We start from the raw sequence: 23,785 nt of genomic DNA, 5'->3' as shown, positions 1-23,785 counted from the left end.
TGGTGTTGAGTTTACATGGCAGCTCTGACAGAATGCCCCAGGGGGGAAACGTGGTGAACACAGCGATTACTATAATAAAGTGAAGACTGAGACCGTTTCCTGATGCCTGGATGTGGCCCGTGTTGTTGTGCACAGAAGGCTAGTCTTGAAATAGAAAGGTCCATGTGAAATGGTCTTCTGGGGGTTTATTTTTAAGAGCAAACAAAGGTTGGAGGTCAGTGAGAAAGTGAGTCACTAGGACTAAATAAGGGGCGGCAGCACATGGGGGTTTGCAAGAAGTGGATTTACTTGTTTTTCGTGAGTTGAACAGAGTCAATAATATCCTGTTGTACTTTTATACTTTTTGCAGGAATTATGGTTAGATTAGAAACTGGCATGAAATTAAGAGCTGCAGATCTTTCCTCGGGCGTTCTTAGTTTTCATCAGATACTTTTGATTGCATGAGCATCCAATCATGCGAGAGCAATGCCAATCTCACAAGATTAAAAGTCACACTCACTTCTCTGTCACATAATCGTGGTGCCTTATTGTTATCTGATATCTGAAGCAGTTTGTGTAATATTGATAAAATACATTTATTCATATGGTAATGTCCGAAAGGGAAGCACTTTTTTTGTTTTTACAGGATACTATATTTAACATTTTTGTTGTGCAGTGGGAGGGCACAGGGATAAGAGTGAGCAGAGAGAAATAAGGATGGTAGGTGTAGGTCTAAGCACCTCTTAAAATACTCTCCCAGCAAAGATAATACAGGGGCTTGTGTGCCTGTCAGCAACAGCGGAGACGTGCAACTCTTTAGCCCAAGAGGACAAACAGGTCCCCTTTTGTGTTCTCCCCAACTGCCCCTCCCAAATTGCCCCTCAGATCTCCTCAGTAAAGTGCTACTCCTCCTGTTTGCATGATCACAGGTTTTGATGGCGTTGGCTTGATGGGGTCCGGGCGTGCGACAAAGTGATGGTCTAAGGACTCGCCAGGCACAGAGGTGCTAGCGCGTGGAATAATGCGCTGGTCAGTGCACCTAGAAGGAGGGCCGCGGCGAGTCAACCATGCTGCTGTGGCTGTGGGGCACAAAGTGTACTCCTTTGGAGGCTACTGCTCCGGAGAGGACTACGAGACTCTCCGTCAGATTGATGTGCACATCTTTAACACAGGTAGGTGGGGAATTTTCACATGTATCTCAGTTTGTTGTGGATTTACTGGGAAGCCTGAATTTGAAATCATGGTAAAAACCTTTTCACAATAACAAGAAAAGTTACATTTTTATCTCTCAAGCACCCTGAAGTGTTTGAATTTTACATTAGAACCACACTGAAGTGTATATGAGTATATGTATGTCAAATTATTAAAAAATAATCCATCAACTGTAGTTTTGTGCTTGTACTACAAATATTGTACAAAAAAAATGATGTGCCAAGTAAGTGAAAAGGCGTTCTCCTGAAATGCCTTATGTTTTATCTATATTGAAGCAGGCAAATACTATCTTTCAAAACAGGAAGAGGATAAGAGAATGTTTCAGAGTCTTTTGAACCGTCACCACTTTAACAGTTACTCTGTACAGCTGGCTAAACCCCATGTTCCACTGTGGTTTGTGGAAATCTCTCTGTTGGTGGTTTTTCCATCGCTATCTCACAAACTCAGGTGTTTAGTTTAAATGTGCTGCTCTAACGTTGATGTAACTGCTCTCTTTTCTTTGCAACCTATTTTTTAAAGTATTTTTTTCCCTCTGTGTTGTCAGCCACCTGCCATAGGTTTTTATAGCTTCCTAAAGTCGCTTGTGTCTACCTGCTAGTGCTGCATCATGAAAAGATCTGTGGAAACAAACCTTGATAAAGATGCTTTCGGCTGATAGAGGAAAACGGGACCACCTCAGCTCTTGTTTCAGTACTTATTCTTGTCACCTGCTTTGTGCTCCTGCTCTTTGATGTCTGTTTTACAGCAGACCCTGCTGTCTTTGGCTTTTTTGTCCTGTTTCTTTACTTGTATTTACTTTTCACTATTTACTGATTTGAGGTTCTCAACACATGCAAAAAAAACTCTGGCATATAAGCAGTTTGTTCTTTTATGACATTAGATTAACTTTCATCATACAAAGCATTGGTTAAAATGCTAAAACAGATTAAATGTTACTACTGAGTTTCATGTTACAAATTCTTCCACATGCAGCTCTGAGTTGTTTGTCTAACTATTATTGCTTATTTTAATATTGTTATTCCTTTGAATCTCAAAGCTGAATTTCTCAAAACAAAGTTATCACTGTGTTGCGGTTTTATACTGTAGTTACTAGTGCACTGCCTGTTGTGATGCTAGTTGCAGCTTTTCTTCTGAAACTGTAAAAGTGACCTGCAATAATTACGCCACGGCAAGTAAAGGCCGGTTGCTGGACTCAGTCCACAGAAACCTGATGCTGCACCACAGAGGTTTGTGAAGCTCAGTATGCAGAACCCTAAACTAGAGAATCAGTTGTTGTGGGCCTGTTGTCGTGAACACATCATTGGCGTAAGCACACTCGCTGGTCACCTGTTTATTAATATTGAATTCATCATGTGTCCCAAAGTCACAACAACCTTCGTCACTACACTTCTTTTGGCCCTTAACAATACGCATTCCAAGTGTGAAGCTGACGGCTTTTGAGATATTGGGAGCCACAGACACACAATTTTGTGGCACTCTTTTTATTTACCATGCGTGTTTTCATGCAAAACACAAGTTTTTAGTTTTTTTACTGTTAAGGAATCGAATCTAAGTAAGACGGAGATTTCTGGATTTTTAGATAAATTAATATATTATTAGATTTTCATTTTGGCATCTAAGCTCATCTGAATTAAATATTGTCATTATTTTTTCCGAATTAAATATCTTTGTCTTTCTTGACTGTTTTGTACTTCAGTGTCTCTGCGCTGGATGAAGTTGCCTCCAGTGAGGATGGGAGCCCATGAGCGTGCCTATGAGGTGCCCTATATGCGTTATGGACACACAGCTGTGCTGCTGGATGACTCTATCTACCTCTGGGGTGGGCGCAACGACACAGAGGGGGCCTGCGATGTGCTTTATGCCTTCGATGTCAGTAAGTAGACTTGCATCTACCTCATGCTGTTAAATGATAGTTTCAGGCGGCCAATCCTTGAGATGTACCTGTTGGATATTAAGGATAGTGGATAGCAAAAATGTATGTATTTATTTCGGGGAGCTTTACCACCAGCTTATGTGTGACGGCTTTCGATTGCTGGGGACTCAAATGTAATGTCAGTACTGTGAAATAAGAGGTTAGGTCCTTTGCAAGAGTGCCTAGAGTTACGATAAAGTGTTGCCGCTTCACAGGCACCCACAGATGGTTCACGCCCAAGGTTACGGGGGCTGTTCCAGGGGCAAGGGATGGCCACTCCGCCTGCGTCCTGCGGAAGGCGATGTATATATTTGGAGGATATGAACAGCTGGTGAGTTTTTATCACTCGTCAGCTGTGGGACTTGCTCTCTGAAACATTAAATCACAATTTAATTAATCACTGCTGTTCTTTTTAGGCTGACTGCTTCTCCAATGACATCCACAAGCTGGACACCAACACCATGGTCTGGTCATTAATAAATACAAGAGTGAGTTGCAGTCACCAGTTGTTAATATTTCAAAAAAATGTTTTAGTTCTTCCTGTACAGAAGTTCAAATTAACAAGGACAAAATGCACTCGTTCAAAGATACACAAACATAGAATGGACTCACAACACACTCAATAAAATTGAAGCACTGTAGAAGATCAACCAACCACTGGGTATTACCGTGGTCGGCAGTGCTGCTACACCAGCGTCCAGTGGTCAGATTGGCTGAATACAAAGGGGCCGCAGTGTGACGCGGCTCCCTGGTAGGTGGCCAAGTTCAAAAAGCCTCAGAGGATTATATACACTCCCGTTTTGGGAAATGCCATTTGCGTTTGTATGCAGTCAACCTGCTCATGTGATAAACTCTAGTAAAATGTATTTTAAATATAGACTCCATTCCCTATGGTGGACTAGGTGGAGGAAGGACTCACACCACCAGCCTATATTCTTAGCTCCTCACTGATAACGTTTTGTTGTCAAGGAGATTACAGTGTGGCGCTTACAGATTTAAGAGTGCATGTGACAGAATAATCCTTTTTTCTTTTTGCGTGTTCTCAGACTTGCATTCCTTTTGGAGAACAAACGTAGTTGCTATGCTTCTACTCAAATCCTATTTTCTGTAAAGGTGACTCTGTCCAAGTACATTTGGTTTGTTACTGCACTTGATAAAAATCTTGACTGGTATTTTTTTCTAGATCACAGTGATATATTAGTTTTAATTTTAACTTTATTTTTTATAGCTTACACAACATTTCTGTTTCACTTCTCCTACTGCTCTATTTATAAAGCATGATAAAGAGCCTGCTTGCATGCATAAAATTTGTGGAAAACAATGGCAGCACATTCTGGAAAGGAAGGCATGTGAGAGGCTTTGCTGTGGCTGCACACCAGCTAAATGCAAAGAGAGTAGACACATGCCTCTGATCATAGTTTTATTCACTGGGAACAGGTCGCATTTCACTGTTGTATATTTGTTTATCGATTGTTATTGATGACAGAGTAGGCTGCATTATTGTTCAGAGCCAAGTATACAATGTCCAAATAACAGCACGTTATTCTTGAAAGGTTAAAAGAGGTTCAAATTGAGTCTATCTTTGTATGTCCACTAGATGTTGCTGTTTACCTGAAGTTGCTGGTTAAGCTTCATGTTTGCCAGTATGAAAGTGAAGCTTTGCAGTATTCACTCATCAGTCACAGCCCTGAAACTGCTAAGTGGTTTTAATGTTGAGGCTGATCAGTGTATATATCCAGGGTAATAGTGAGTTAGTTTTGAGACATTCGAGAGATTTGAACTAAAACTAGTCCATGTGGTGCAGTTCAGGTTATTCAAGTATGCTGTTAAATTCTGTAAGTAACATTCAGTGTCCTCTCTTTCTGTCCTGCTCCATCTATCCACTGAAACTTTATGGCATCTCAACGTTATCTGTCGGCCGTCTTCTCACAGAACACACCGGCGCGCTGGAGAGACTTCCACTCAGCCACCATCATCGGGACAAAGATGTTTGTGTTTGGAGGTCGAGCCGACCGCTTTGGTCCCTTCCACTCTGACAATGAGATCTACTGCAACAAGATCAAAGTGTTCGACACAGAGACTAACTGCTGGCTGAGCACCCCTCCAACACAGCCTTCGCCAGACGGACGCAGGAGTCATTCAGCCTGTAAGATACAAACACACATTAAGTTACCACGATGAACCACTGTGTGATTATCTCTTTTAAAAATTTGTGTGTGTGGTTTGATATTGTGGCGTCATTTCAAACAAATTAACATTTAAACTGTAGCGAGTCAGAGACGGCAGCTGAGTCTGAGCGAGAAAGAAGCGTGTGTGCGTGTGTGCGTGCGTGCGTGTGCGTGTGCGTGTGTGTGTGTGTGTGTGTCACTGTTACCTTTCCCTCAAGTTCTGGGACTATCATACTGAAGTTGTGCACTTCTTTTATAGTAATGAATTAGGCCCGGGACAAACTCGATCACTATAAGCGGTTTCCACCGCACTAGAATGTTGTTGGTAGGCGGAGGCGGCACAGAATTCTCTTTGCAGGAAAACTCACCTGACTCACCACATGTACACTGTGGGTATAAAGCTGCCATTGGGCACTTATTTCAGGAGGTATTCTCCTCCCCTTCCAACCTGTTTCTGTGCTCACAATCCCCTTCTCTACAGAAAACCATACCCACATACAAGCTGTTAACCTACACTCTGGCCCTGTTCAGTCTTGTTATTAACATCTGTTCTGAGAGATCTGATCACAAGTGGTCTGCTCTAAGTATGTGTTCACACCTGGTATTAGAATGTTTCTCCTGTTCTCAGACATGACCTGCAGGTAAAATCCAGAGAATTGACTACAGAGTTTACTTGCCTCTCACACATGCACAACACAGTAGCAGTTTTCTGCACAGACACGTTCACAATAGCAACAAATTCTCCACATTATTGAGGTGAGAGGTGGCGCAGCCAGGTGCAGCGGGCAGAGGCAGGAAGTGATGTAATAACTCAGCTGCGGAGATCATGTGATTTTCTTCAAAATACACAGACTCTGTGAGCTATTATTACCACAAACTCTCTTGTCATCCTTGTTGGTGTCTTATACGTGTGTGTCACCGCTTTTTCACAGGGAGATATTTGTTTTCTATTATACAGCTGTGTGCCTACAGATGTGTCCGATGTCACTGTTTTTGTTATGTCAGTTTGTTGGGGTGAGCGAGAAAAGTGTGAATTATGGGTTGGTCACGATAGATATTGTGGCGGTAGCCAGAAACAAATCAACGTATGGACACTGAAAAGGGTAACAATTTTTTAGCTGTATTGTAAAACTGCAGTAGGTCAGAGGATATCAGCTTAGTGGGTGGTCCTTGAATGTGGCCCAGGACACCTTTGCATTCACACAGCAAAAAGAATGTGACCGCATGCGTCGCCGATCACCTCAGAAGATTGCTTGAGGGATTGATCCTCAGGATGTGTTTAGGTCCATTCAGTCCTGTACTTGGCGCTGAACCATTGTGATGGATCACTCAGGACAGATCTCAATACCAGGTCTGAAAAAGAGTCTCTGTAAATCTGGATCATGCAATCACACTGTGGACATTAGTCTGTTACTGTTTTCTTTTACTGATGTTTTCTTTGTGGCTGACTTAGCAATTTGATGGACAGTACTTGACCACCTGCAAATGTTCCACTAAAACGAGTTCCCTCTGATACTTGCTGTGGGGTTGTGTTTGCAATATTGTTGCATCCTGACCTCAGTGCTGCCCAAGACAGTTGTGATTGGTTTAAGAAATACAAACAAGCCAGAGTGTTTTTTTCCCCCCTCTTATAACAGAATGAAAATGGTGCAACCAGTGTTCTGCAGTTGACGCAGCACTGTGGTGATAGTTCTGGCTATGTGAGACTATATGAGGAGTAACAAGCACTGAGAATATTATTTGCTAGGGAACAACAGATGGGCACATTTCTGAATAAACTGTGGGTGCAATGAAACATTTGATCTTTTTTACTTGGTGAGGTTAATGATTTGGCTCTTGTCTCAAAACTAACATATGGCTCTCTTAGTTTGAATAGCTAGACATATGTTTATAAGAGGATTTTATGGCAGTATTTTCAAGTTTTCTTATTGTTATCATTAATTTCTGCACAAACCATGGGTTTCCCTGCCATTATATGACATATTTGTGCAGAACTTAAGCTGAATGAAAAAACCTGTGATTAGAGTTCTCCACTACTCTAGAGAGAAAGGAACCATGAAATGTATTTCAGGGGTAAATAAATACATGCTCATTCATTACAACTAATATTTCTGAATGGTGAGAGTACCAGTGTACCTACAGTCTTGCAGTGTTTCATTATATATTCTTTGTAGCCTTAATGTTTCTTGGCTAGTGAGTGTGATCTATTTGTAGTGACTCTTCAAGAGTTAATCAGCATTTCAAGTGTTTTGTTAGTGCAGTTTAACCAGCAGAGGTCTCTGCAGGCTGCTGTAGCATGTTCTCCTTCCACAGAGGAAAACTAAATCCATGACCAGTGCAAATAAGTTCTTAGTGTCTCTTGACATCTTTAACTGCAGAGATGGAACAAGAAAATCTGTCAAACAGCCCAAAAATTTGTTTGTCACAGGTGAAGAGCTGGAAAACTCTAAAGTCTGCAAAATGTTAAATGTCAGAGTAAATAATTATACGAGAGGAATGAGAGGGAGTGAGGAATCGACTCGCTTCATTGATTCTGCAAGCTGTCGAGTGACCACTGGGAGAGTGAGCTTTGAACAGATGTCCACCTGGACAAAAATTTGTGTCGGGTGCCAAACACTGTTACGTTGTCAGATGGTTGTGGGAGGATAAGACAGTTTCAGGTCATGTCAATGCACTGCAAGCCTCATTCTTCTCAAGTTCTTTTGTGTGTGGCACAGTGTGGACGCTCAGGAGTCATTTCTTCGGTGTGACCTCTCTGTTTCATTCAGGTGTTCAGTCTGCATTTACTTAGTACAAGAATGTATTTTTTTCCCACTTTCTCTGATTTAAACAAATCCTTCTGGTTCCATTTATTGTGCTGCAGATCTCATCAAAATTTGATTTCTTTTATTTAGTTTCCTACAAAGGAGAGCTGTACGTATTTGGAGGATACAATGCTCGCCTGGACCAGCACTTCAACGACCTCTGGAAATTCAACCCAGGTGATTCAATACTTATTTATAGTATTTATAGTGTAGTAATTTTGTTTTTGATCTACCTTCACTGATCACTGTTTACCTCCATGGAGAAAAGCACTGGCAGTGTTGGCTGGCATTGACCCACGTTCCCCTCATTCTTCTCAGGAGACTGATGCAGACAATCCTCTTCTCTCTTATTGTATCATTGTCTGCCTTGTGATATTGGCAGGCAGCTCCCCTTTTTTGTATAGAAACCCTGTCTGTTGCCAGAAACACACACACACACACAGGAAAAAGTGATGGAAATAATTAAAAATAATTTAGTCACTGGAGTCTTTGCTTTCTCTTACAAATGTTGCCAGACTGGTTCTCAAGTCAGCTCATGTACTTACCTGAAGAAACCTTGTGTTCACAACAAAGTATAGTGTTGATAGAGCTGGCACAAACACTCCATCTTTAATATAGTGTCCTATATGGTGTTGATGTCATTATATATTGAGTACCTTTGCATTATGGAAGACATGGGAGTTTTGAATACAGCTCCTGACACGAGCTTGAGGTCCAGTGCGTTAGTTATTAAAAATAAACGTGGACTGTTGCACCAAACATGCACCATGATGTTCAATCATATCTGAAATAACACCAATAATACTTTGAGGCAGTTAGTTCTAGCACATCCCAGAGTATAGCTACACAAACCTGGTCTCTGCTGTTAACCATTTAAACCTGTTTTTTAATTTTTCAGTCCACTAGATGGCAGCACCTTAGTTATAGTGCTAATTATCCACTGTATGTCCGAATGCCCTGTTGCCATAGAGATGCTATGATGCTGTTGGCTCTGAGTGTTTAAGGCTCCTCAGTTCATCCTTATATGGAACAACTGAGACTGTGTCTACGTTGTCACTCATGATGCTCTACAGCAGAAGAGAGGATTTGTTTCTATTTTAGAAATTTAAATTCTCTATTCAAATAAAGTCAAGACTTTTTTTCTATCCCTGTTCCCTTGGTACACTGGGAATCATTTGTATGTTTATGAAACTTCAAATAGCTGGGAGCATAGACATAGTTTTGTATATTGGAACAGGCAAAACTGGCTTTTAAACGAACACAAACATTTGGGGGAGCTTCGGTTTGTCGGGTTAAAAACTATTATAAGGTTCACGTGTCCACCAGTTTCAATTGTTTTTTCTAATATTCAATAGTTTATGATGTACATGGAGCAAAAAGGGGTTTTGTCTCCAGTTATTTACCATGTATGTCTATGGCTGTGAGTTTGTATAGCTGCTGTGTTTACATCTGTTGTGACATGTATCCCTCTGTTAGACTATTTAAGACAAGGATGTAATCTGAAGTTTTACAGAGTTTGACAGAAGTTAGCCAGGTGTATGTGCAATTTTGTGTCTAAATATTGTTATTTCAACTCAACTCTTGTCTCATGTATACACACAACAGAAGCCTTTTCCTGGAAGAAAGTAGAGCCGAGGGGGAAAGGCCCATGCCCGCGGAGACGACAGTGCTGTTGTATGGTGGGAGATCGAATCATCCTCTTTGGAGGAACAAGGTAAGGCACAAAATATTACTACTTGAAATGTAATTTTTCTCCTTTCTGAGAAACTGACATTTTTTTTGTAGAATTCCTCTTAAGATGAGCTCTTTCATTTAATTGTCTAAGTCTTGAATGATAAGCTTTGGTAACATTTAGCTGCAGAACAGTTAATTGCCCTTATTATCGTTCCAAAGGAAAATAGAAACTTCTCAGTGTCAACAGATGTACGCTGTACCTGCATGGAAAATAACACATGCAACAGTGAGTAAACAATTATAATTTAGGTTTGCAATCATCAAGCCCCAGTTGAATTGTTCAAGATTCATTTATCCAGTTGTTTTTTTATTTCATTGTCCCTGCATCCATTTCTTACACAGGCGTGTTTGATAAAAGCTTAAGCTGACATCACACAGTGATAAAAACCAGCATGTGCCAGCACTCAGACATCGTTTTCTTATACAGAGCAGAACATTATTGGCTCCACTCGCATGTATTATCAGCTTTCAGTGTCTTGGCTGTGCAAGCCTTGTCTAGAAAATATTCTAAACATCTCCAATTTAAAAGTTTGGATCAATTTTGAAGAGATGTTATGTTTTTAACAGAAAATGTGCTTTAAGGCTTAAACTGAGGTTGTTATACAATCCAGGCACCATTGGTTTCTAATCATTTCTGCAGGATATAAAAAAACAACTTTCAGAAAGGTAAAACTTTCAAGTTTTCAAATTAATTTCACCTCATATTATTTTTTTTGTCAAAGTTAAAGCAGCCAGGTGTTGAGAAACAAATGTTTCATTCTTGTATCATTGAACGGCAGCATTAGGAAGATTTACATATAGGTTTAGAATTATGATTTATCTTAAGCTTTGTGGGTGTGCTTCTTCCAGAAGTTGGTCACACCTAATTTTACAAACACTAACAATCATGATATATATAAGTTGAAGAATGGCAACAGCTTCCCTTTCGAAAAACAAAAATATCAACCATGTGGAACCTTTGCAAGGCGGCCATAGGTTACTGTTGGAACATTACTGATAAATCCAGCATTAAGACGTGTGTTAAGGTGACTTGTGTTTTACCTACAAACTTCTTTACTACTACTACATATTTGGTGAAAATACCTCTGTCCATCAAAGTATTTTTTGCAAAACATAGATTCATACTCCTAATGCATAGCGGAAAAATACCTGATTCTATGAATTGATATCGACACTCCTACACCCACTCCATCCTGTGAAGAATTAAGAACTACCACTGCAGCCACTGTTTTCACCACTACACTTCCAAACATTACAGTGAGAAACCAGATATCGGGGTCAACCGCTTTTATGGATAAAAACTTGTGACAGTCGTAATTGTAATTTACTGCTCCTGTTTGTGTCTTTATCACTGGCGCTGCGCACTCCCAACCGAATCGTACCAAACCGAGTGAGCCCTGCCATCTCCTGCGGCTCTCCATACATTGCCTAAGTTTACAAATTCTGTTGTTTTTACCCAGTCTGAGTTTAAACATGTGTCCAATGACACTGTGTGTGTCACACAAAGAAAGAGACAACCTGAATTATGAATGCATGCATGCAGCTATAAAGAAAGATTTTACTTATTGAAGAAAAGTATTGATCATGATTTGGTGATCAATGCTGATATTGTGGTGGTCATTTTGTTTACAATATAAAATGTAGCGGTTCAGAGGCGTCAGCTGAGAGAGAGAGAGAGATCTTAAAAAAGGCTTTTAACTTTCACTCAAGTTCTGAGACTGTCTTACAGCAGCTATGTAATTCAGTTATAGTAATCAACCGTTATAGTGATTAATTTGGCCCAGACAAACGTGAGCACTGTGAGCAGTTTCCATTGTAGTATCATTATTTCAGGTTTATTTAATGAAGGTGCACTGATACTGCCTCTATTGTTAAAATACTGGTGTGCCATAAAAAGTAAAAACTGCCAAATAAGTTTAGAGGTTTGCTAGAAACCAGAAATGTTCCCAACTCCTTTCCTCACAAACACAATATTCTTATATTCTTGATGCTTTTCATTGTTTGTCATCATAATCTTTGTAAAGCACATGATTTAAAAAAAAAAAAAAATTCTGTGTTTTTGTTTTCTTTTTCTTGCCAATATGCCAAACGTAGGATCTGGCTCCTATAGACAGCAGTCTGCGACGGCTCCCTGGTCGGCCACAAGACAGTAGTGGTTACCGGGGGTTGGTAGCTGGTGAGGTGCAAGCGGGCTGGTGACAGGCTTATGATAGGACAGCAGCCAGTGGAGTAATGAGGTAGCTAATGGCATTAGCATGGTGCAGAGTAGTGCGGGATCTGGGCTACTGTTATCAGACAAACCCCACTGGGAGAACCTGATAGTGAAGATCGGGAGGCTGTGGATAAGACTCCTCTCACTCCCACTACGTCTACACGGCCTCAAGTCCTCAAGGCATCTGGCTGCCGCTGAGTTAGTTAGTTTAATTGCTTCAGTGGCCACCATATCAAGGAACACCCCCTAATACACAAGTGTGATCTTGACTCATCCATTATGCAGCTGCATCAGAGTCCAGTGTTTCCTCAAGGATTGTTATAGCAGTGGGGGCAGTGCGGCCACCCCCCCACCTAAAATCTTTTAAATAAATAAAATCAATTGAGATGTTATTATTTTGACTATTTCACATCAATGCACTAAGGCTTGTATGGTGAAAAACTCTGATCTGAGCCTTTACTGTATCCAGGTGGCCCCTCTTTGCAGAATTAATGCATCCGGGCGCATTACGCCGCACTGGTCAACAAGAGACTCTGCTCCTCTGCTCTTTTCTAATCACTCACACTTGGAACTGATCTTTATAAAAACCTGCTGAATTCATATTATGTTCATGGAAAGACGGGCCGTCGCTTCTTCTGCAACAATGAAGTTTAAACACTGTTCATAATCTGTGGGAAGAATTTCTCTCCTGTCTACATTTATTTAGTAATTAATCGATGTTCTGGTCACTTTAAGCATGATGTCCTGGCTGTCTGCATCACGTCTGTCTCGTATTGTGTGTGGCAGGTGAACTGCACGCAAAATGTTGGACTTTTCTTCTATGTGTTTAAATACGTATCTCATAAAATCTCCAGCGAATCAAACAAACACAAAGTAAACTTCAAGTACTGTTGGTGTCCTAACAAACTTCTGATACCTTGTTAATGTGTAAAGTGAGTGCAGGTCAGCGGGAGAGTGAGGAGGGAGGACATGGACCAGGGTAACACAGAACAGTACAAGGATACCGGGTCTATAATGTGTGTCTGCTGTGACCCTGAACCAGCTGTGGTAATCATTTTGTCATTTATATGATGATTATTTTAACATTTAACTGTTTGAGATTATATATAATGATAATTAAGCATAGTATCATCTAACAGAGCATTTTAGGGTTGTCCTTAAGTGCATTGTGTAGTTCGTAAACACTAACTTATATCTCTCAACACTCCATCAGATCTTTTTTTAAAAGACTACATATTTATATTCGTAACTACTATTGTCAAGTTAAACATTCTTAAGAAAAAGACAAAGAGCTTAAGACGATGCTTATTTTTAAAGATTCTTCGGCATTGTTTGGCTTCTCGCCAGGATTAGTCCAGGACGGGTTTTAAGGAGTCATGACTTCCTGTTGGGAGCAGATAGGGCTGGGGCTGGTGTAGGAAGTGTCACAGGGGCCATTGGATTGATGGAGGGTGTTGGATGAGCAGAGGAAGAAGTCAAACACCAAATAGTATTTCCAACATCCTGTTTTAAGAGTTAGAGCAGATATTTTTTATTTTGTTTATTTATAGAAAGTTGGGATCCATTAAACTTCTCTTCATTAAGCTGATGCTCATCGAATATTGATATTAAGAGATAATGTTATTTTCTTTGTGTAGTAGAGTGTTTTGTAGTACAGCGTTTGCTCTGTTGTTTTAAGTCCTACATGATTTTGTTTCCTGTTACCGTATTAAATAGAGCATGATCCTCGCAGACTCTAAACAAGTTGGCCACACAGGTTCTCCTGACTGGCATTGCACATTTGTTGTTTACATGAGCACACTTAAGCCTCTTACACACAGGAACTCCCGTAAGCACGTGCACACACACACACTCCAAGCAGCATCTTATAACACTCATTTGTTTGTTTTCTTCTCTTTACTAAAGCTGCTCTCAGACGTGCACTGAACTCCAGACGTTTTCTTGAGGGGCTGTATGTAAGAAATATCCAAGTCCTGACATTTTCTGGAACTTTTCCTGCCAGTCCCCTTGTAAAATCTCCCAAAAATATCCATGAGCCAATGTGAGAATATAGCAGGAAAATTTTGTGCAGGACACAAAACTGAAATACTAAAAGAATACAAATATCTCAGGATGAGAAAGACAAGTAGAAGACACTGATGAAGAACTTGGAAAGACAATGAGATTAGAGAGCTTTTGGCGATCAGTGCTGACGCTGGTGTTGATATGCTGTAAACAAAAACATGTGATTTCCACAGAAGAATTCATGTTATGTCCTGCCTCCTGCCTCTTTATCCATTTTCCTCTTGTTAACGTGTCTGATCAGAACAATCTCCTACTGCGTTTCTCACGTGTGAAAGGCAAACTCTGGAAATTCCCTGACCCAATTTTCCTAATATTTTTCGAATTGCGTGACTGAAAACGGTTTCAGAAAGTTTCCCTATAAAGGTTGAGTTGAGGTGTTTTTTCATTATACACTCTTATTAAGTGTGAACATTATATTTAAAAGCAGCCATTGCCTTTTCTCCTGTGTTTATTTTTGTATGACCTAACAACATGAGGGCAGTTAACGGGGCAGAAAGTTATTGGTGTCTGTCTCAGTGCAGTTGATAAATGCTCGCACGGTCCGTCGTGAATTAATCGCTGGACACCTTGCTTGTGTTTTTTTTGCGCGGCTCCTCATTTTCGTGGGTCGGCCAAGGAAATTGTGTTGAAATTTATGGTCCACATCTTGTTTTGCTGGGGTCAGTTGGCCTTTCAAATTGATCCAAAGCAGAACCCCTCTGTTGATATTTATTCCCAGTTTATGATACTTTTTTTACCCGCAGGAATTTGTTCAGGAATAATTTATCACTTAAGTGAAGGACAATAAAACTATTAAGTCCAAGAGCCCTCCGCTTTCAAAGGGGTTACACTCTGGACTGGATGTTACCCTGAGGTGTGACATATTTGTAAAACAAACATCAACAGTATAACATAGTCTCCAATGATTTAAAAAGACTGATGTTAGTAGAACATGAGGTTATGTGTGCAACTAGAATTTGAATGCGTGTGTGTGAGAGACAGGCTGGGCATTAGTGGGAGTCTATCGAGTGCCACTTACGTCAGTATAAACAGGCCTGCTGAGCTGCAGAAAGGCGCGAAATTCTGGCCCGTCAGTGATTTACGATCTAAGGGGGCATTGTTTCTCACGGAGTGCAATTTGATACACCCTCAGAACCTCTGCTACACTCATTTACTGAGACCTGCTCATTGCCCCACGAAGGACGACCCGTGCATGACTAACCCCACCTGCACTGACCTTCACCTATGCATCACAAGCAATCACCATCGTACTTTGCTAACTCTTTTTTTCCCCTCATCTTCTGAGGAACTGAAAACAACTGAAATTGAGCTACACATGAAGACGGTGCCCCATTGATTATTGATCCTGCTGAGCCGAAGTTGTCATGGTTGGCATTCATATCACTCTGTGTATAATTGCTTATGAAAAGATCAGTTTTGGCTTAATCAGGGAGTATTTTGGGCACAAGGCAGCCTATGAGGGGCAGGATGTGAACAAGGACATGACAGATTGGCATGCTGAGAGCAGACAGTGAAGGGAAATCTGGCAGTGGCTCTTAAACTACGTGGACATGACGGCGTGTATTCCCTTAATCCCTAATTGCATTATATGAATATATTTTACCAGGTATTTCTCTGTAAACTAATGACTGATTTGAATCATTTCTTTGTGTTCAAATGTTACTGTCTGATTGAAGCCTTGCTTTTTTTCATGTTAGGATCTAAAACATCCCAGTCACCTGTAGAGTAGAGATGTTGTGCCTATTTTTCTTTTTTCTATGATGAGAGTTTTCCAAAGGGCTTCTTTTAATTGCCTTTCACTGTGAGCAGCAGGGACCAGTGTCTGTCATTTTAAGTGTCCTTAAGCGATGGATGAGTCTCTCTGATGTCAGCACTGTGCTTAGAGAGGAAGAAGTTGTTTTCTGCATTCATATTAGCTCAGACAAAGGCTGCATAGGGTGTGTGGTGGAAGAGGGACACCATGAATCCACCACAGTTTTTCTTTGAGGGTGAACTTTTTTTTATTGATCAGATTAGATTTTAACATGCAAATATGCACAAGCTATAGGAAAGACAATCGGTAGTGAAGCCAGCTCAGACCTACAAATGTAAACATGTTGATGTCACCACATATAGATGCTTGTATTTTAATACCCCTGGCTCCTGCAGGCAACATGTTTCTCATCGTCTCTCTTGAGGTTTTATATTTAACATTTGTGTTGCATAGCCAAAATGAGAAAAATTACAGAGGAGCACGTTGTGTCACAATGTTGCATCCAATGGATTAGAGCTGAATCTATTAGTGACAGCAGTATTGATAATATTTTAATTGTTGAAGTACTTTTTCTTAATCAAAAATGCCTAAATATTATGGATCCTCATTTTAAATGCATTCAATTTTCTTACCTTGGACTTTCAGAACTTGTGCTATATTTAAATTGTTTTGTTGTGTATTTTTTTTTTTATTACCTTCCTGAACAGATGGCATACAAACATAGCTTTTGGATATTGGATGATATTGGAGTGTGGGTGCTTTGCATCAACAAAACTAAATGTCCTTATTTCTTTTTCTATTCAGTTTCAGCTGCTGTTAACATGTAAATGTGTGAATTCAATTTTTTTTCTTCCAAAAGAAGTAACTATGTTGTGATTTTCAAACCTTAGAATATCACAGTCCCTGTGATTCACTTTGCTTGTTTTAGAGTGAAGTCAAATTATAGAAGCTGATGAAATTCTGTACTGAGCAGAGGCCAGAACGACACTCCCACCCTTCCATCATGTTCTATTTCCCTGTGTAGTTTGCCATTTGAGTGTGTTTGTATGCGTCTGGATGTAATTACTTCATGACTTCATGACTCACCTCCTCTTGTTGAGCTGACGTCAGAATGGTGGACATGGACGCACATGCTCACTTTGCTTTGCCAGCCTTACTACACGTGTTCCATCATTACCCTGGTTTAGTACAAAATACTAAATTTATACAAAATACAAGAGTAGAAATATTGTGTTTTTAAGATCCCTTCTGTTTATGTTTTAATGTGAAATTCAAACAGTTCTCCTGCTCTGAATATTCAGGTATGGAGAGTGTGTGGCTTCATTATACTCTGAGCAAGAGGGAGACCACATAGCAGGTAATCTCACTGGTAGCCAAAACATCCCAGTGCAGCACCTCTTTTTTAATCCACCTAAATCTCAACATGATATTTAATCTGTGTGGAATTTCACTGGTCATTTCCAAACAGCAAATTCAGTCCAGTGGCTTTTGTTTAGGAGATCAGGAAGGTCAAAAGTCTGGTGCCTCGATATCACTTACAAGACCATTTTGCACCTTATCAATGGCTGAAAGGGCTGCTGGTATGATAGTCCAGCTGGTTTAAGTGTGGCTTCTTATCACTGTTGAACCTGGCAGTTCAAATGTTAGACTAAACATGGGACTCAGGGAGAATTAATTAAAAAGCATTGTATTGTCTTTGCTTTGTATTTCATAAAAAAACCCTGCTGTCTTGTCAGATTTTTGTTTATTGTTGCACGTAAATATCAGCCCTTTCTCTGACTGTAGCCCATAATGACTTCAAATCTGCCACAGTGCTACATGGCTCCATGGAGACATGCCTATCAACACACCATAGATTTCGATGCCACACACATGTTGTCTTTTGGCCTTGGGTGTCAAAGGGTAGGCTGCAGAAGTTTCCTTTATTAATTGTCTGCAAATGTGTGTGTGTGTGCTTCGTACGGCCGAGATAAAACCTGTCAAACAGTGGAGGTGACCCCAACAGGATACGGGGCATCCAGCGCGTGGCTGGACAAGACCTCGGGACAGCACAGCAATACTATGATTTACTCTTCAAAGACATGCTCATTATAGTATTTCATCTGCATCTTAACCCTCCTTAACCCACTAACAGGCTGTATACTTTAAGGTGTCATAGGGGTTGAGTGTTACACGGCAGCTCAAATAAACAGCCTGCATAGGTGACGCTTTGTGAGGCCGTTGTCCATGTAAAGTGACATGTTTTAATCTTATTAGTTTAGCTTTTGATTTACTGCTGTCATCACAACCAAAACACCTCCTGGTAGTTTTAGGTCAATTCTGCTGAACAGTACCAGACTATGTAGACTAGTGAAGATTTCAAACTAAACACATCGGCAAAATGATTTAACAGAAAATGTGGCTATTAGCTCACCCTCAGCAAGTTGTGTTTAAACTACACTGCTCTGCAGGAAAAGAGACTTTTATGCAGTTGTAGCAACAGTTATTGAGAAGAATGTGAAGATGTGGTCCATAGCTACTATGTCTTCGTCAGTAGTTCCTATTGTGTACCTGACCTTGAGTCCTTCTCTAATGAGCTGCAGGATGGAGCTGTAGAGGAAGTGATGTATTTTTCCCAAATGCATCTGCCAGCTATATAGGACAACCTTGTGAGACCTTCTCCTGTATATTAACCAGCTGTGTTCATGGCCCTGAAGCACCGCTTGGTTTCCTCTTCCTCATTTTTATGGGCAGCTTGATAACGATGAAAGGGACCACATTTGTATTTGCTTGAGATTTGTAGGGTAGTTTCCTTACTCCCCAATACCACCACCAAGTCCAACTACATGTTGGGGTTGCAATCTGAGACGCATGCTTCACTAGAGCCTAGCATCTCTTCTTCAGCCTAATCTGAAGTCAAGTGTCTCTTTTGGGGAGCCAGCTGTAGTTTGTATCTCAATCGCTGCATGGGGCTTATGTCTGGGCAGCTACAGGTCTTAATCCACTGTCCAGCCACTGCCCAGGAGGGGGCACAGATAGCTGGGTAAGATGAGGTGAGACGCTAGAGATTAAGGCAGAAGAAATGGACGGGAACCCAACGATCTGTGATAGCCAAGGATTTGTTTTAGAAAGTTTGGCACCAAAGCTGTTGTCAACTTATGCTGTATTCTTAACAATACAGTTATCGTCTGTTTGATCCTAGATCCTAAATCATTTCCCTTAAAAGTGAAAGTAAACATAGAAAGTAAAGGAATTTTTGTGATGTTATTGGCTACTTCAGTAAATTACTTGAAATTTTCAATATTTGCATAATGGGTGCATGCCATCACACATACAGCTCAAGTTAATGTTCTCTTGAATAGAGTGGCAAAGTGTAGATAAGATAAGAAGTCCTTTATTAGTCCCACAGTGGGGAAATTTGCAGTGTTAAAGCAGCAAGAGTCAAAAAGACATCAGCAAGTAATAAGTAACATGCAATACTTAAGTGTAAGAAATATAGAAACATGAATGTAATTAAACTAGTATATACAGTGTAAAGACAGGAAGAAATATATGCAGTGTGAGGATATTTACAGTGAATGAATTGCACATCAACTGTTTATATTGCACAGACAGATGAATATAACAGAGTGAATATTGCACAGTTGAGACTTAAAATGTTAAAGTGCAGTCCATGATGGTGGTGAATGTAGTTTTTACTCGGAGCAGAGCAGGTTGTATAGTCTTACTGCTGCAGGAAGAAACGGCCTGCAATACCTCTCCTTCAGACACTTGGGGTGGACACTACATACTATAACCTTATATAAATCTTTTAATTGTTATTTTTAAAATGCTGTCCCTCTCTGTGTCTAATATCCCAGTATCCATTTACCCATCATTTGTGTTGCATTCTGCAGTAATGTAGAAATTTACAAATTGCTGTCTTTTTTTCCCTGTACCATCACCAGCTGTTCCCAGCAGGTTCCCTGTGTTTTTACTCAATATCAAAGTGCTGCTGAAATAAATTGATGCATGTCTGGTTGTCCTGATAAGGCCCTCTGAAGGAAGTTGTAGTGCATGATGAGTTCCTGTGAGCTAGATGCTTGTGAAGGACCAAAGTTCGGTAGGAAGTGCAGAAAGGAAAGGGATGCAGATCCTATCAGTCCCAAGAATGAGGATGCAGCCAATGAAGCTGCTGAAAACAGACTTAAAAACCAGACTTGGAAAGCAATGGTGTCGCTGATGGAGTTTCCTCCAACTCTCAATCTTTTTCTCGTCACTTTCTTTGCAGTATTGCCTTTTCCGAAAGTCATTAGCAAAATTTGCGGGCAGTTAAATTCCTGGTTTCTTCAGAGAGTCAGGAGTGTTCCCAGGCTCTGGTGCTCCCTCATTAGTTTTAGGACAGCTCTTTCTTCTACCTAGACCTTGGTGAGGAAGATAATGAGGTGGAGCAGGCAGTGCATTTCTAGAAAGGACTGGCAATTGGGTGATTAGACACCCTCATTGAGTGTTGTTTGAAATAGCAACCAGTGTTGTTTTAGTGGGGGGAGCGGCATCAGTCAGGACTCAGACTGGGAACCGCTGCTGCTGTAGGGGGAGGAGCACTTTCACACATAGTGATACTTTGCTGATCGAGTAACAAAGTGACCCGTCAAACACGAGGACAACGCATAAAGTCGTACACCGTGACTTCCCCCGCTCCCAAATACTGCCACTCTTTCAGACACCTCGCACCATCCCCTTCTTCCTTTGCAGCCTCGTCCTCTGTTGCAAAGGCCAATAAAACATTACCGTTCTGTAATGTTCTGTCGAATTTCACACCCGGCCCGTCATTATCCATGAGCATGCGAGAAAGCCTTGTTCCAGGGAATGCAATCTTCATCACTCTTGTTGCTCTTGGTAAAGCATCCTCTTATCTCGACCCTTTCACACGTCAGCATCCAAGGCCTCTACCCTCTCTCCCCGTGGGCTCGCACAGTAGTTGAAAGCTACTTCAGTGTGTTCTTCAGATAGAGATGCTACTTTTCATTGCTTCTGTTATGGAGACAGTCTGTTGATGTTTGTGTCTTTTCTTCTCATACACCAGCTAATAAAGAGTATTACAATTTTCATTTTCATAATGACGGTTATGATTTTTAACAAGCTGAATGTGTGAGTAACAGTTGATAGGGACCCACTAGAGTCACTGACGACAGACGCATCAGAAAATCCAAAAACTACAGGCTGTTGTCGGCCACAGATGCTTTATCACAGCACTGTGGCATCCAGCAGCCGACTGTTGTCTAATGCTGCTGTGTAAGAACGCTTCAGTCATACTTAGGAACGTTCTCACACCTGAAAGTCCAGACCAGGGTCCGAACCAAGCTTCATGTCTTTGTTACATTGTAAACATTTGTATGAAGTGTACGTCCTGTCGTCATCATCTACATGGGCTGCATCTATGTACTGTACACTCAATATTGATTGGTTTGTAGACGGGTGTAAACCTGATGTCGCTGTGTTGTCAATTCAGGCATTGTACTTGTTAACTTTTTCAAATAACTTGCATAGAAAAGGTAGTCTTTCCATTTAAAAAGGGAAATTGAATAAAGGGGTTCGTTTCGTCAATTTCATTGCCAGTGTGATATCATTATTGTTTTACTACCAGCAAAATTAACGTCCTCATCATTCTAACATATCATTTAAAGACTACAAGCAATCTTATGAGCCCTTTGCATTTTTTTTCTTCTTTTTCTTTAATGCTGTCGCCACTTTCTGCATTTGATCCGAAGGTCTGAACTAGTAAAAAAAATTTAAAAAAAATCATCCGTTCACACCTGTAATTTTGGTTTGGACTTAACAGAAAAGTCTGTAGGTCCGGACCAAACAAAGAAGGTGTGAAAGTGCCCAACGTCTCCTCTGGATAAGCTTCCATTTAACCATTGTAGCATTAATGTAGTTTTCATAAGATGTGTTTATGATTGCTTTTATAAATACCCTCATTTAATTATCCATATGTGGCATTTGTAGTAATCAACAGTAATACCTTTACTGGATGTTAAAGTCCTCAGTAATTGGCATTCTATTGATTTTGAAATGAGTCAGAATTGAAAACCATTTAATCACCTCAGTATTATTACAGCAGTGAGCTGCAGATCCAGGAGTAGACAGTCTGATGATGATGAGGTGGGGGCTTCGGTGATTGTGGGTATTCTGATAAAGGCTCGTGCTGTAAGCCTGGATGGACCACCTCCTGGGGAGGGGGACGTAATGACTTCCCCAGCTGGCCCCCTGGGACGACTGCGCTCGTGCTCTGCACCTCTCCTGGCCGCTTTAAGCCACCGCAGTGTTTGTTTAGGGAAGATTAGCAACGTAAAACCCTTACAACATCCTGAACACGCAGCAAAAGGGAGACGCAATGGAGAGGACAGCGGGAAAAGACGAATAGAGATTGATGGTTAGAGAGACAGAGATGGAGAGAGTAGCTCAGCACAGTTGATGGGGCAGGGCAAGAATAAGAAATGAAAAGAGATTGAAGGAAAAAGGAAATATGAGTGAAATTCAAAGAAATCCTGGACAATATGGCCAAACGTTATATCAAGATTGAAATATTCATGTTGGCAAATATTGATAATTATGTCACATTATTACTAATCTGAGTTAGATTTGTAAAAGGTTTAATTATCTTTTATACCTCCTCACCATGCTTTCACAGTGCATATGCATTATTTCGATATATATTGTGATTTTGTTATATTGTTGATGAAAAATGGAAATTTTATTGCAATAATTATTGATATTATTTTATCGCCAAGCCCTAATTCAAAACAATTCAAAACAAGTTGTTTCTACTGAACCGCTTCGTCAGCACTGTGGTGTCTGAAGGTGATACGGTCAGTGGAAAGTTCATGCACAACAGAAAACATTTTGTGGAGTTAGTTTAAGGACCAAATCCAGCTGGCAAATCCCTCCGGTACTCTGCATGAGAGATAGCCTCACTCTCAGACACTTTACTGCTCAGTGAAAGCACCTGTTTGGTGGAATCTGTCCTCTGGGTAGTGTAAAACTCTAATGTGCATTTCTGTCTTCTAATCTGGACAGGTTTCTGTTTGTGCACTGTTATTATGAATGTAAAGCAATGAGGTGCATCAAATAAGCTCCACAGGCTGCAGCTTGTCACTTTCAGTTGCGTTTTTACACACCGCATATGCGTCTTAATTGATTGATACAAAGAAAGTGACTGAAGTGAGTTGTGAAGCTGCTCAGGTGTGTCACAGGTGTGTGTGCTCACATGTGTTTTAGAAAACAGATGTGCAGCGATATCAGCAGCTGCACAGCTCAGGGAGACTATCAGCGCGGACCAGCCTGCCGTCTCACCACAGTGCTCCACTTCCTGTCGGCTTAAATCATGCCAGCCAATGATAAGGACAGCAGAGCACTGTGTGAGCAGTGCTGCTCGTTTTGAGAACAATCTGCGGCTCCCTGATTATGAACCTTTAGTGATAAAAGAAAGATTCAATTACAGCCTCTGCAAGTTGTGTGGCTCATACTAGAGGAAACACACTGAACATTACTTAACCACTTGCAAGTAAACAGGATCATTATAGTTAATGTTGACGGCTCTAACCCTATAAAAAATCTTCTTTGTTCTTTTAACAGTCCCTGTCCAGAGCAAGGAATGGGGGATGAATTTAACCTCATGGATCATTCAGACCTGTATATCTTAGACTTCAGTAAGTATCCCTGACATTATCCTCCACATGAGTCCACAAATGCCACCTCAGTATTTTCAGCCACCATGCCTGGTTAAATAAGATATCTTGTAGTCTCCTCAATACATTTTATAGAGCTATTACTCTCCTCACAGCCCTGCTTCATGTCTCACCTGGTCTAGTGAGCCTGGCCTTGGCCCTAGTTTGTGTAATCACTGGGGGCACTTCCGTCTCCTGGACTACCAAATATAGCCATATCCTGCCTGCACTGGGTTAGCTGCCTGTAATGCAGTCAGGT

At 40.8% G+C, this 23,785-nt stretch overlaps 1 protein-coding gene across 1 annotated transcript in view; it reads left to right on the top strand.

Moving 5' to 3' along the window:
• The window catches only part of klhdc3 (kelch domain containing 3), a 29,725-nt gene that overhangs the window by 886 nt on the left and 5,054 nt on the right, over positions 1 to 23,785 (top strand). Inside the window, exons 2-9 of the mRNA XM_035171969.2 lie at positions 909 to 1,151; positions 2,888 to 3,064; positions 3,319 to 3,434; positions 3,520 to 3,591; positions 5,036 to 5,249; positions 8,166 to 8,252; positions 9,681 to 9,789; positions 23,435 to 23,508. Of these exons, the coding sequence (XP_035027860.1) occupies positions 1,001 to 1,151; positions 2,888 to 3,064; positions 3,319 to 3,434; positions 3,520 to 3,591; positions 5,036 to 5,249; positions 8,166 to 8,252; positions 9,681 to 9,789; positions 23,435 to 23,508 (1,000 nt within the window). The 5' untranslated portion in view covers positions 909 to 1,000. The remainder of the gene's footprint in view (positions 1 to 908; positions 1,152 to 2,887; positions 3,065 to 3,318; positions 3,435 to 3,519; positions 3,592 to 5,035; positions 5,250 to 8,165; positions 8,253 to 9,680; positions 9,790 to 23,434; positions 23,509 to 23,785) is intronic.

The sequence above is a fragment of the Hippoglossus stenolepis genome, chromosome 12 (assembly GCF_022539355.2).
Source record: "Hippoglossus stenolepis isolate QCI-W04-F060 chromosome 12, HSTE1.2, whole genome shotgun sequence".
Lineage (NCBI taxonomy): Eukaryota > Metazoa > Chordata > Actinopteri > Pleuronectiformes > Pleuronectidae > Hippoglossus > Hippoglossus stenolepis.
Note: the sequence above shows the minus strand (reverse complement) of the source record. Positions and strands in the feature narration are given on the sequence as shown.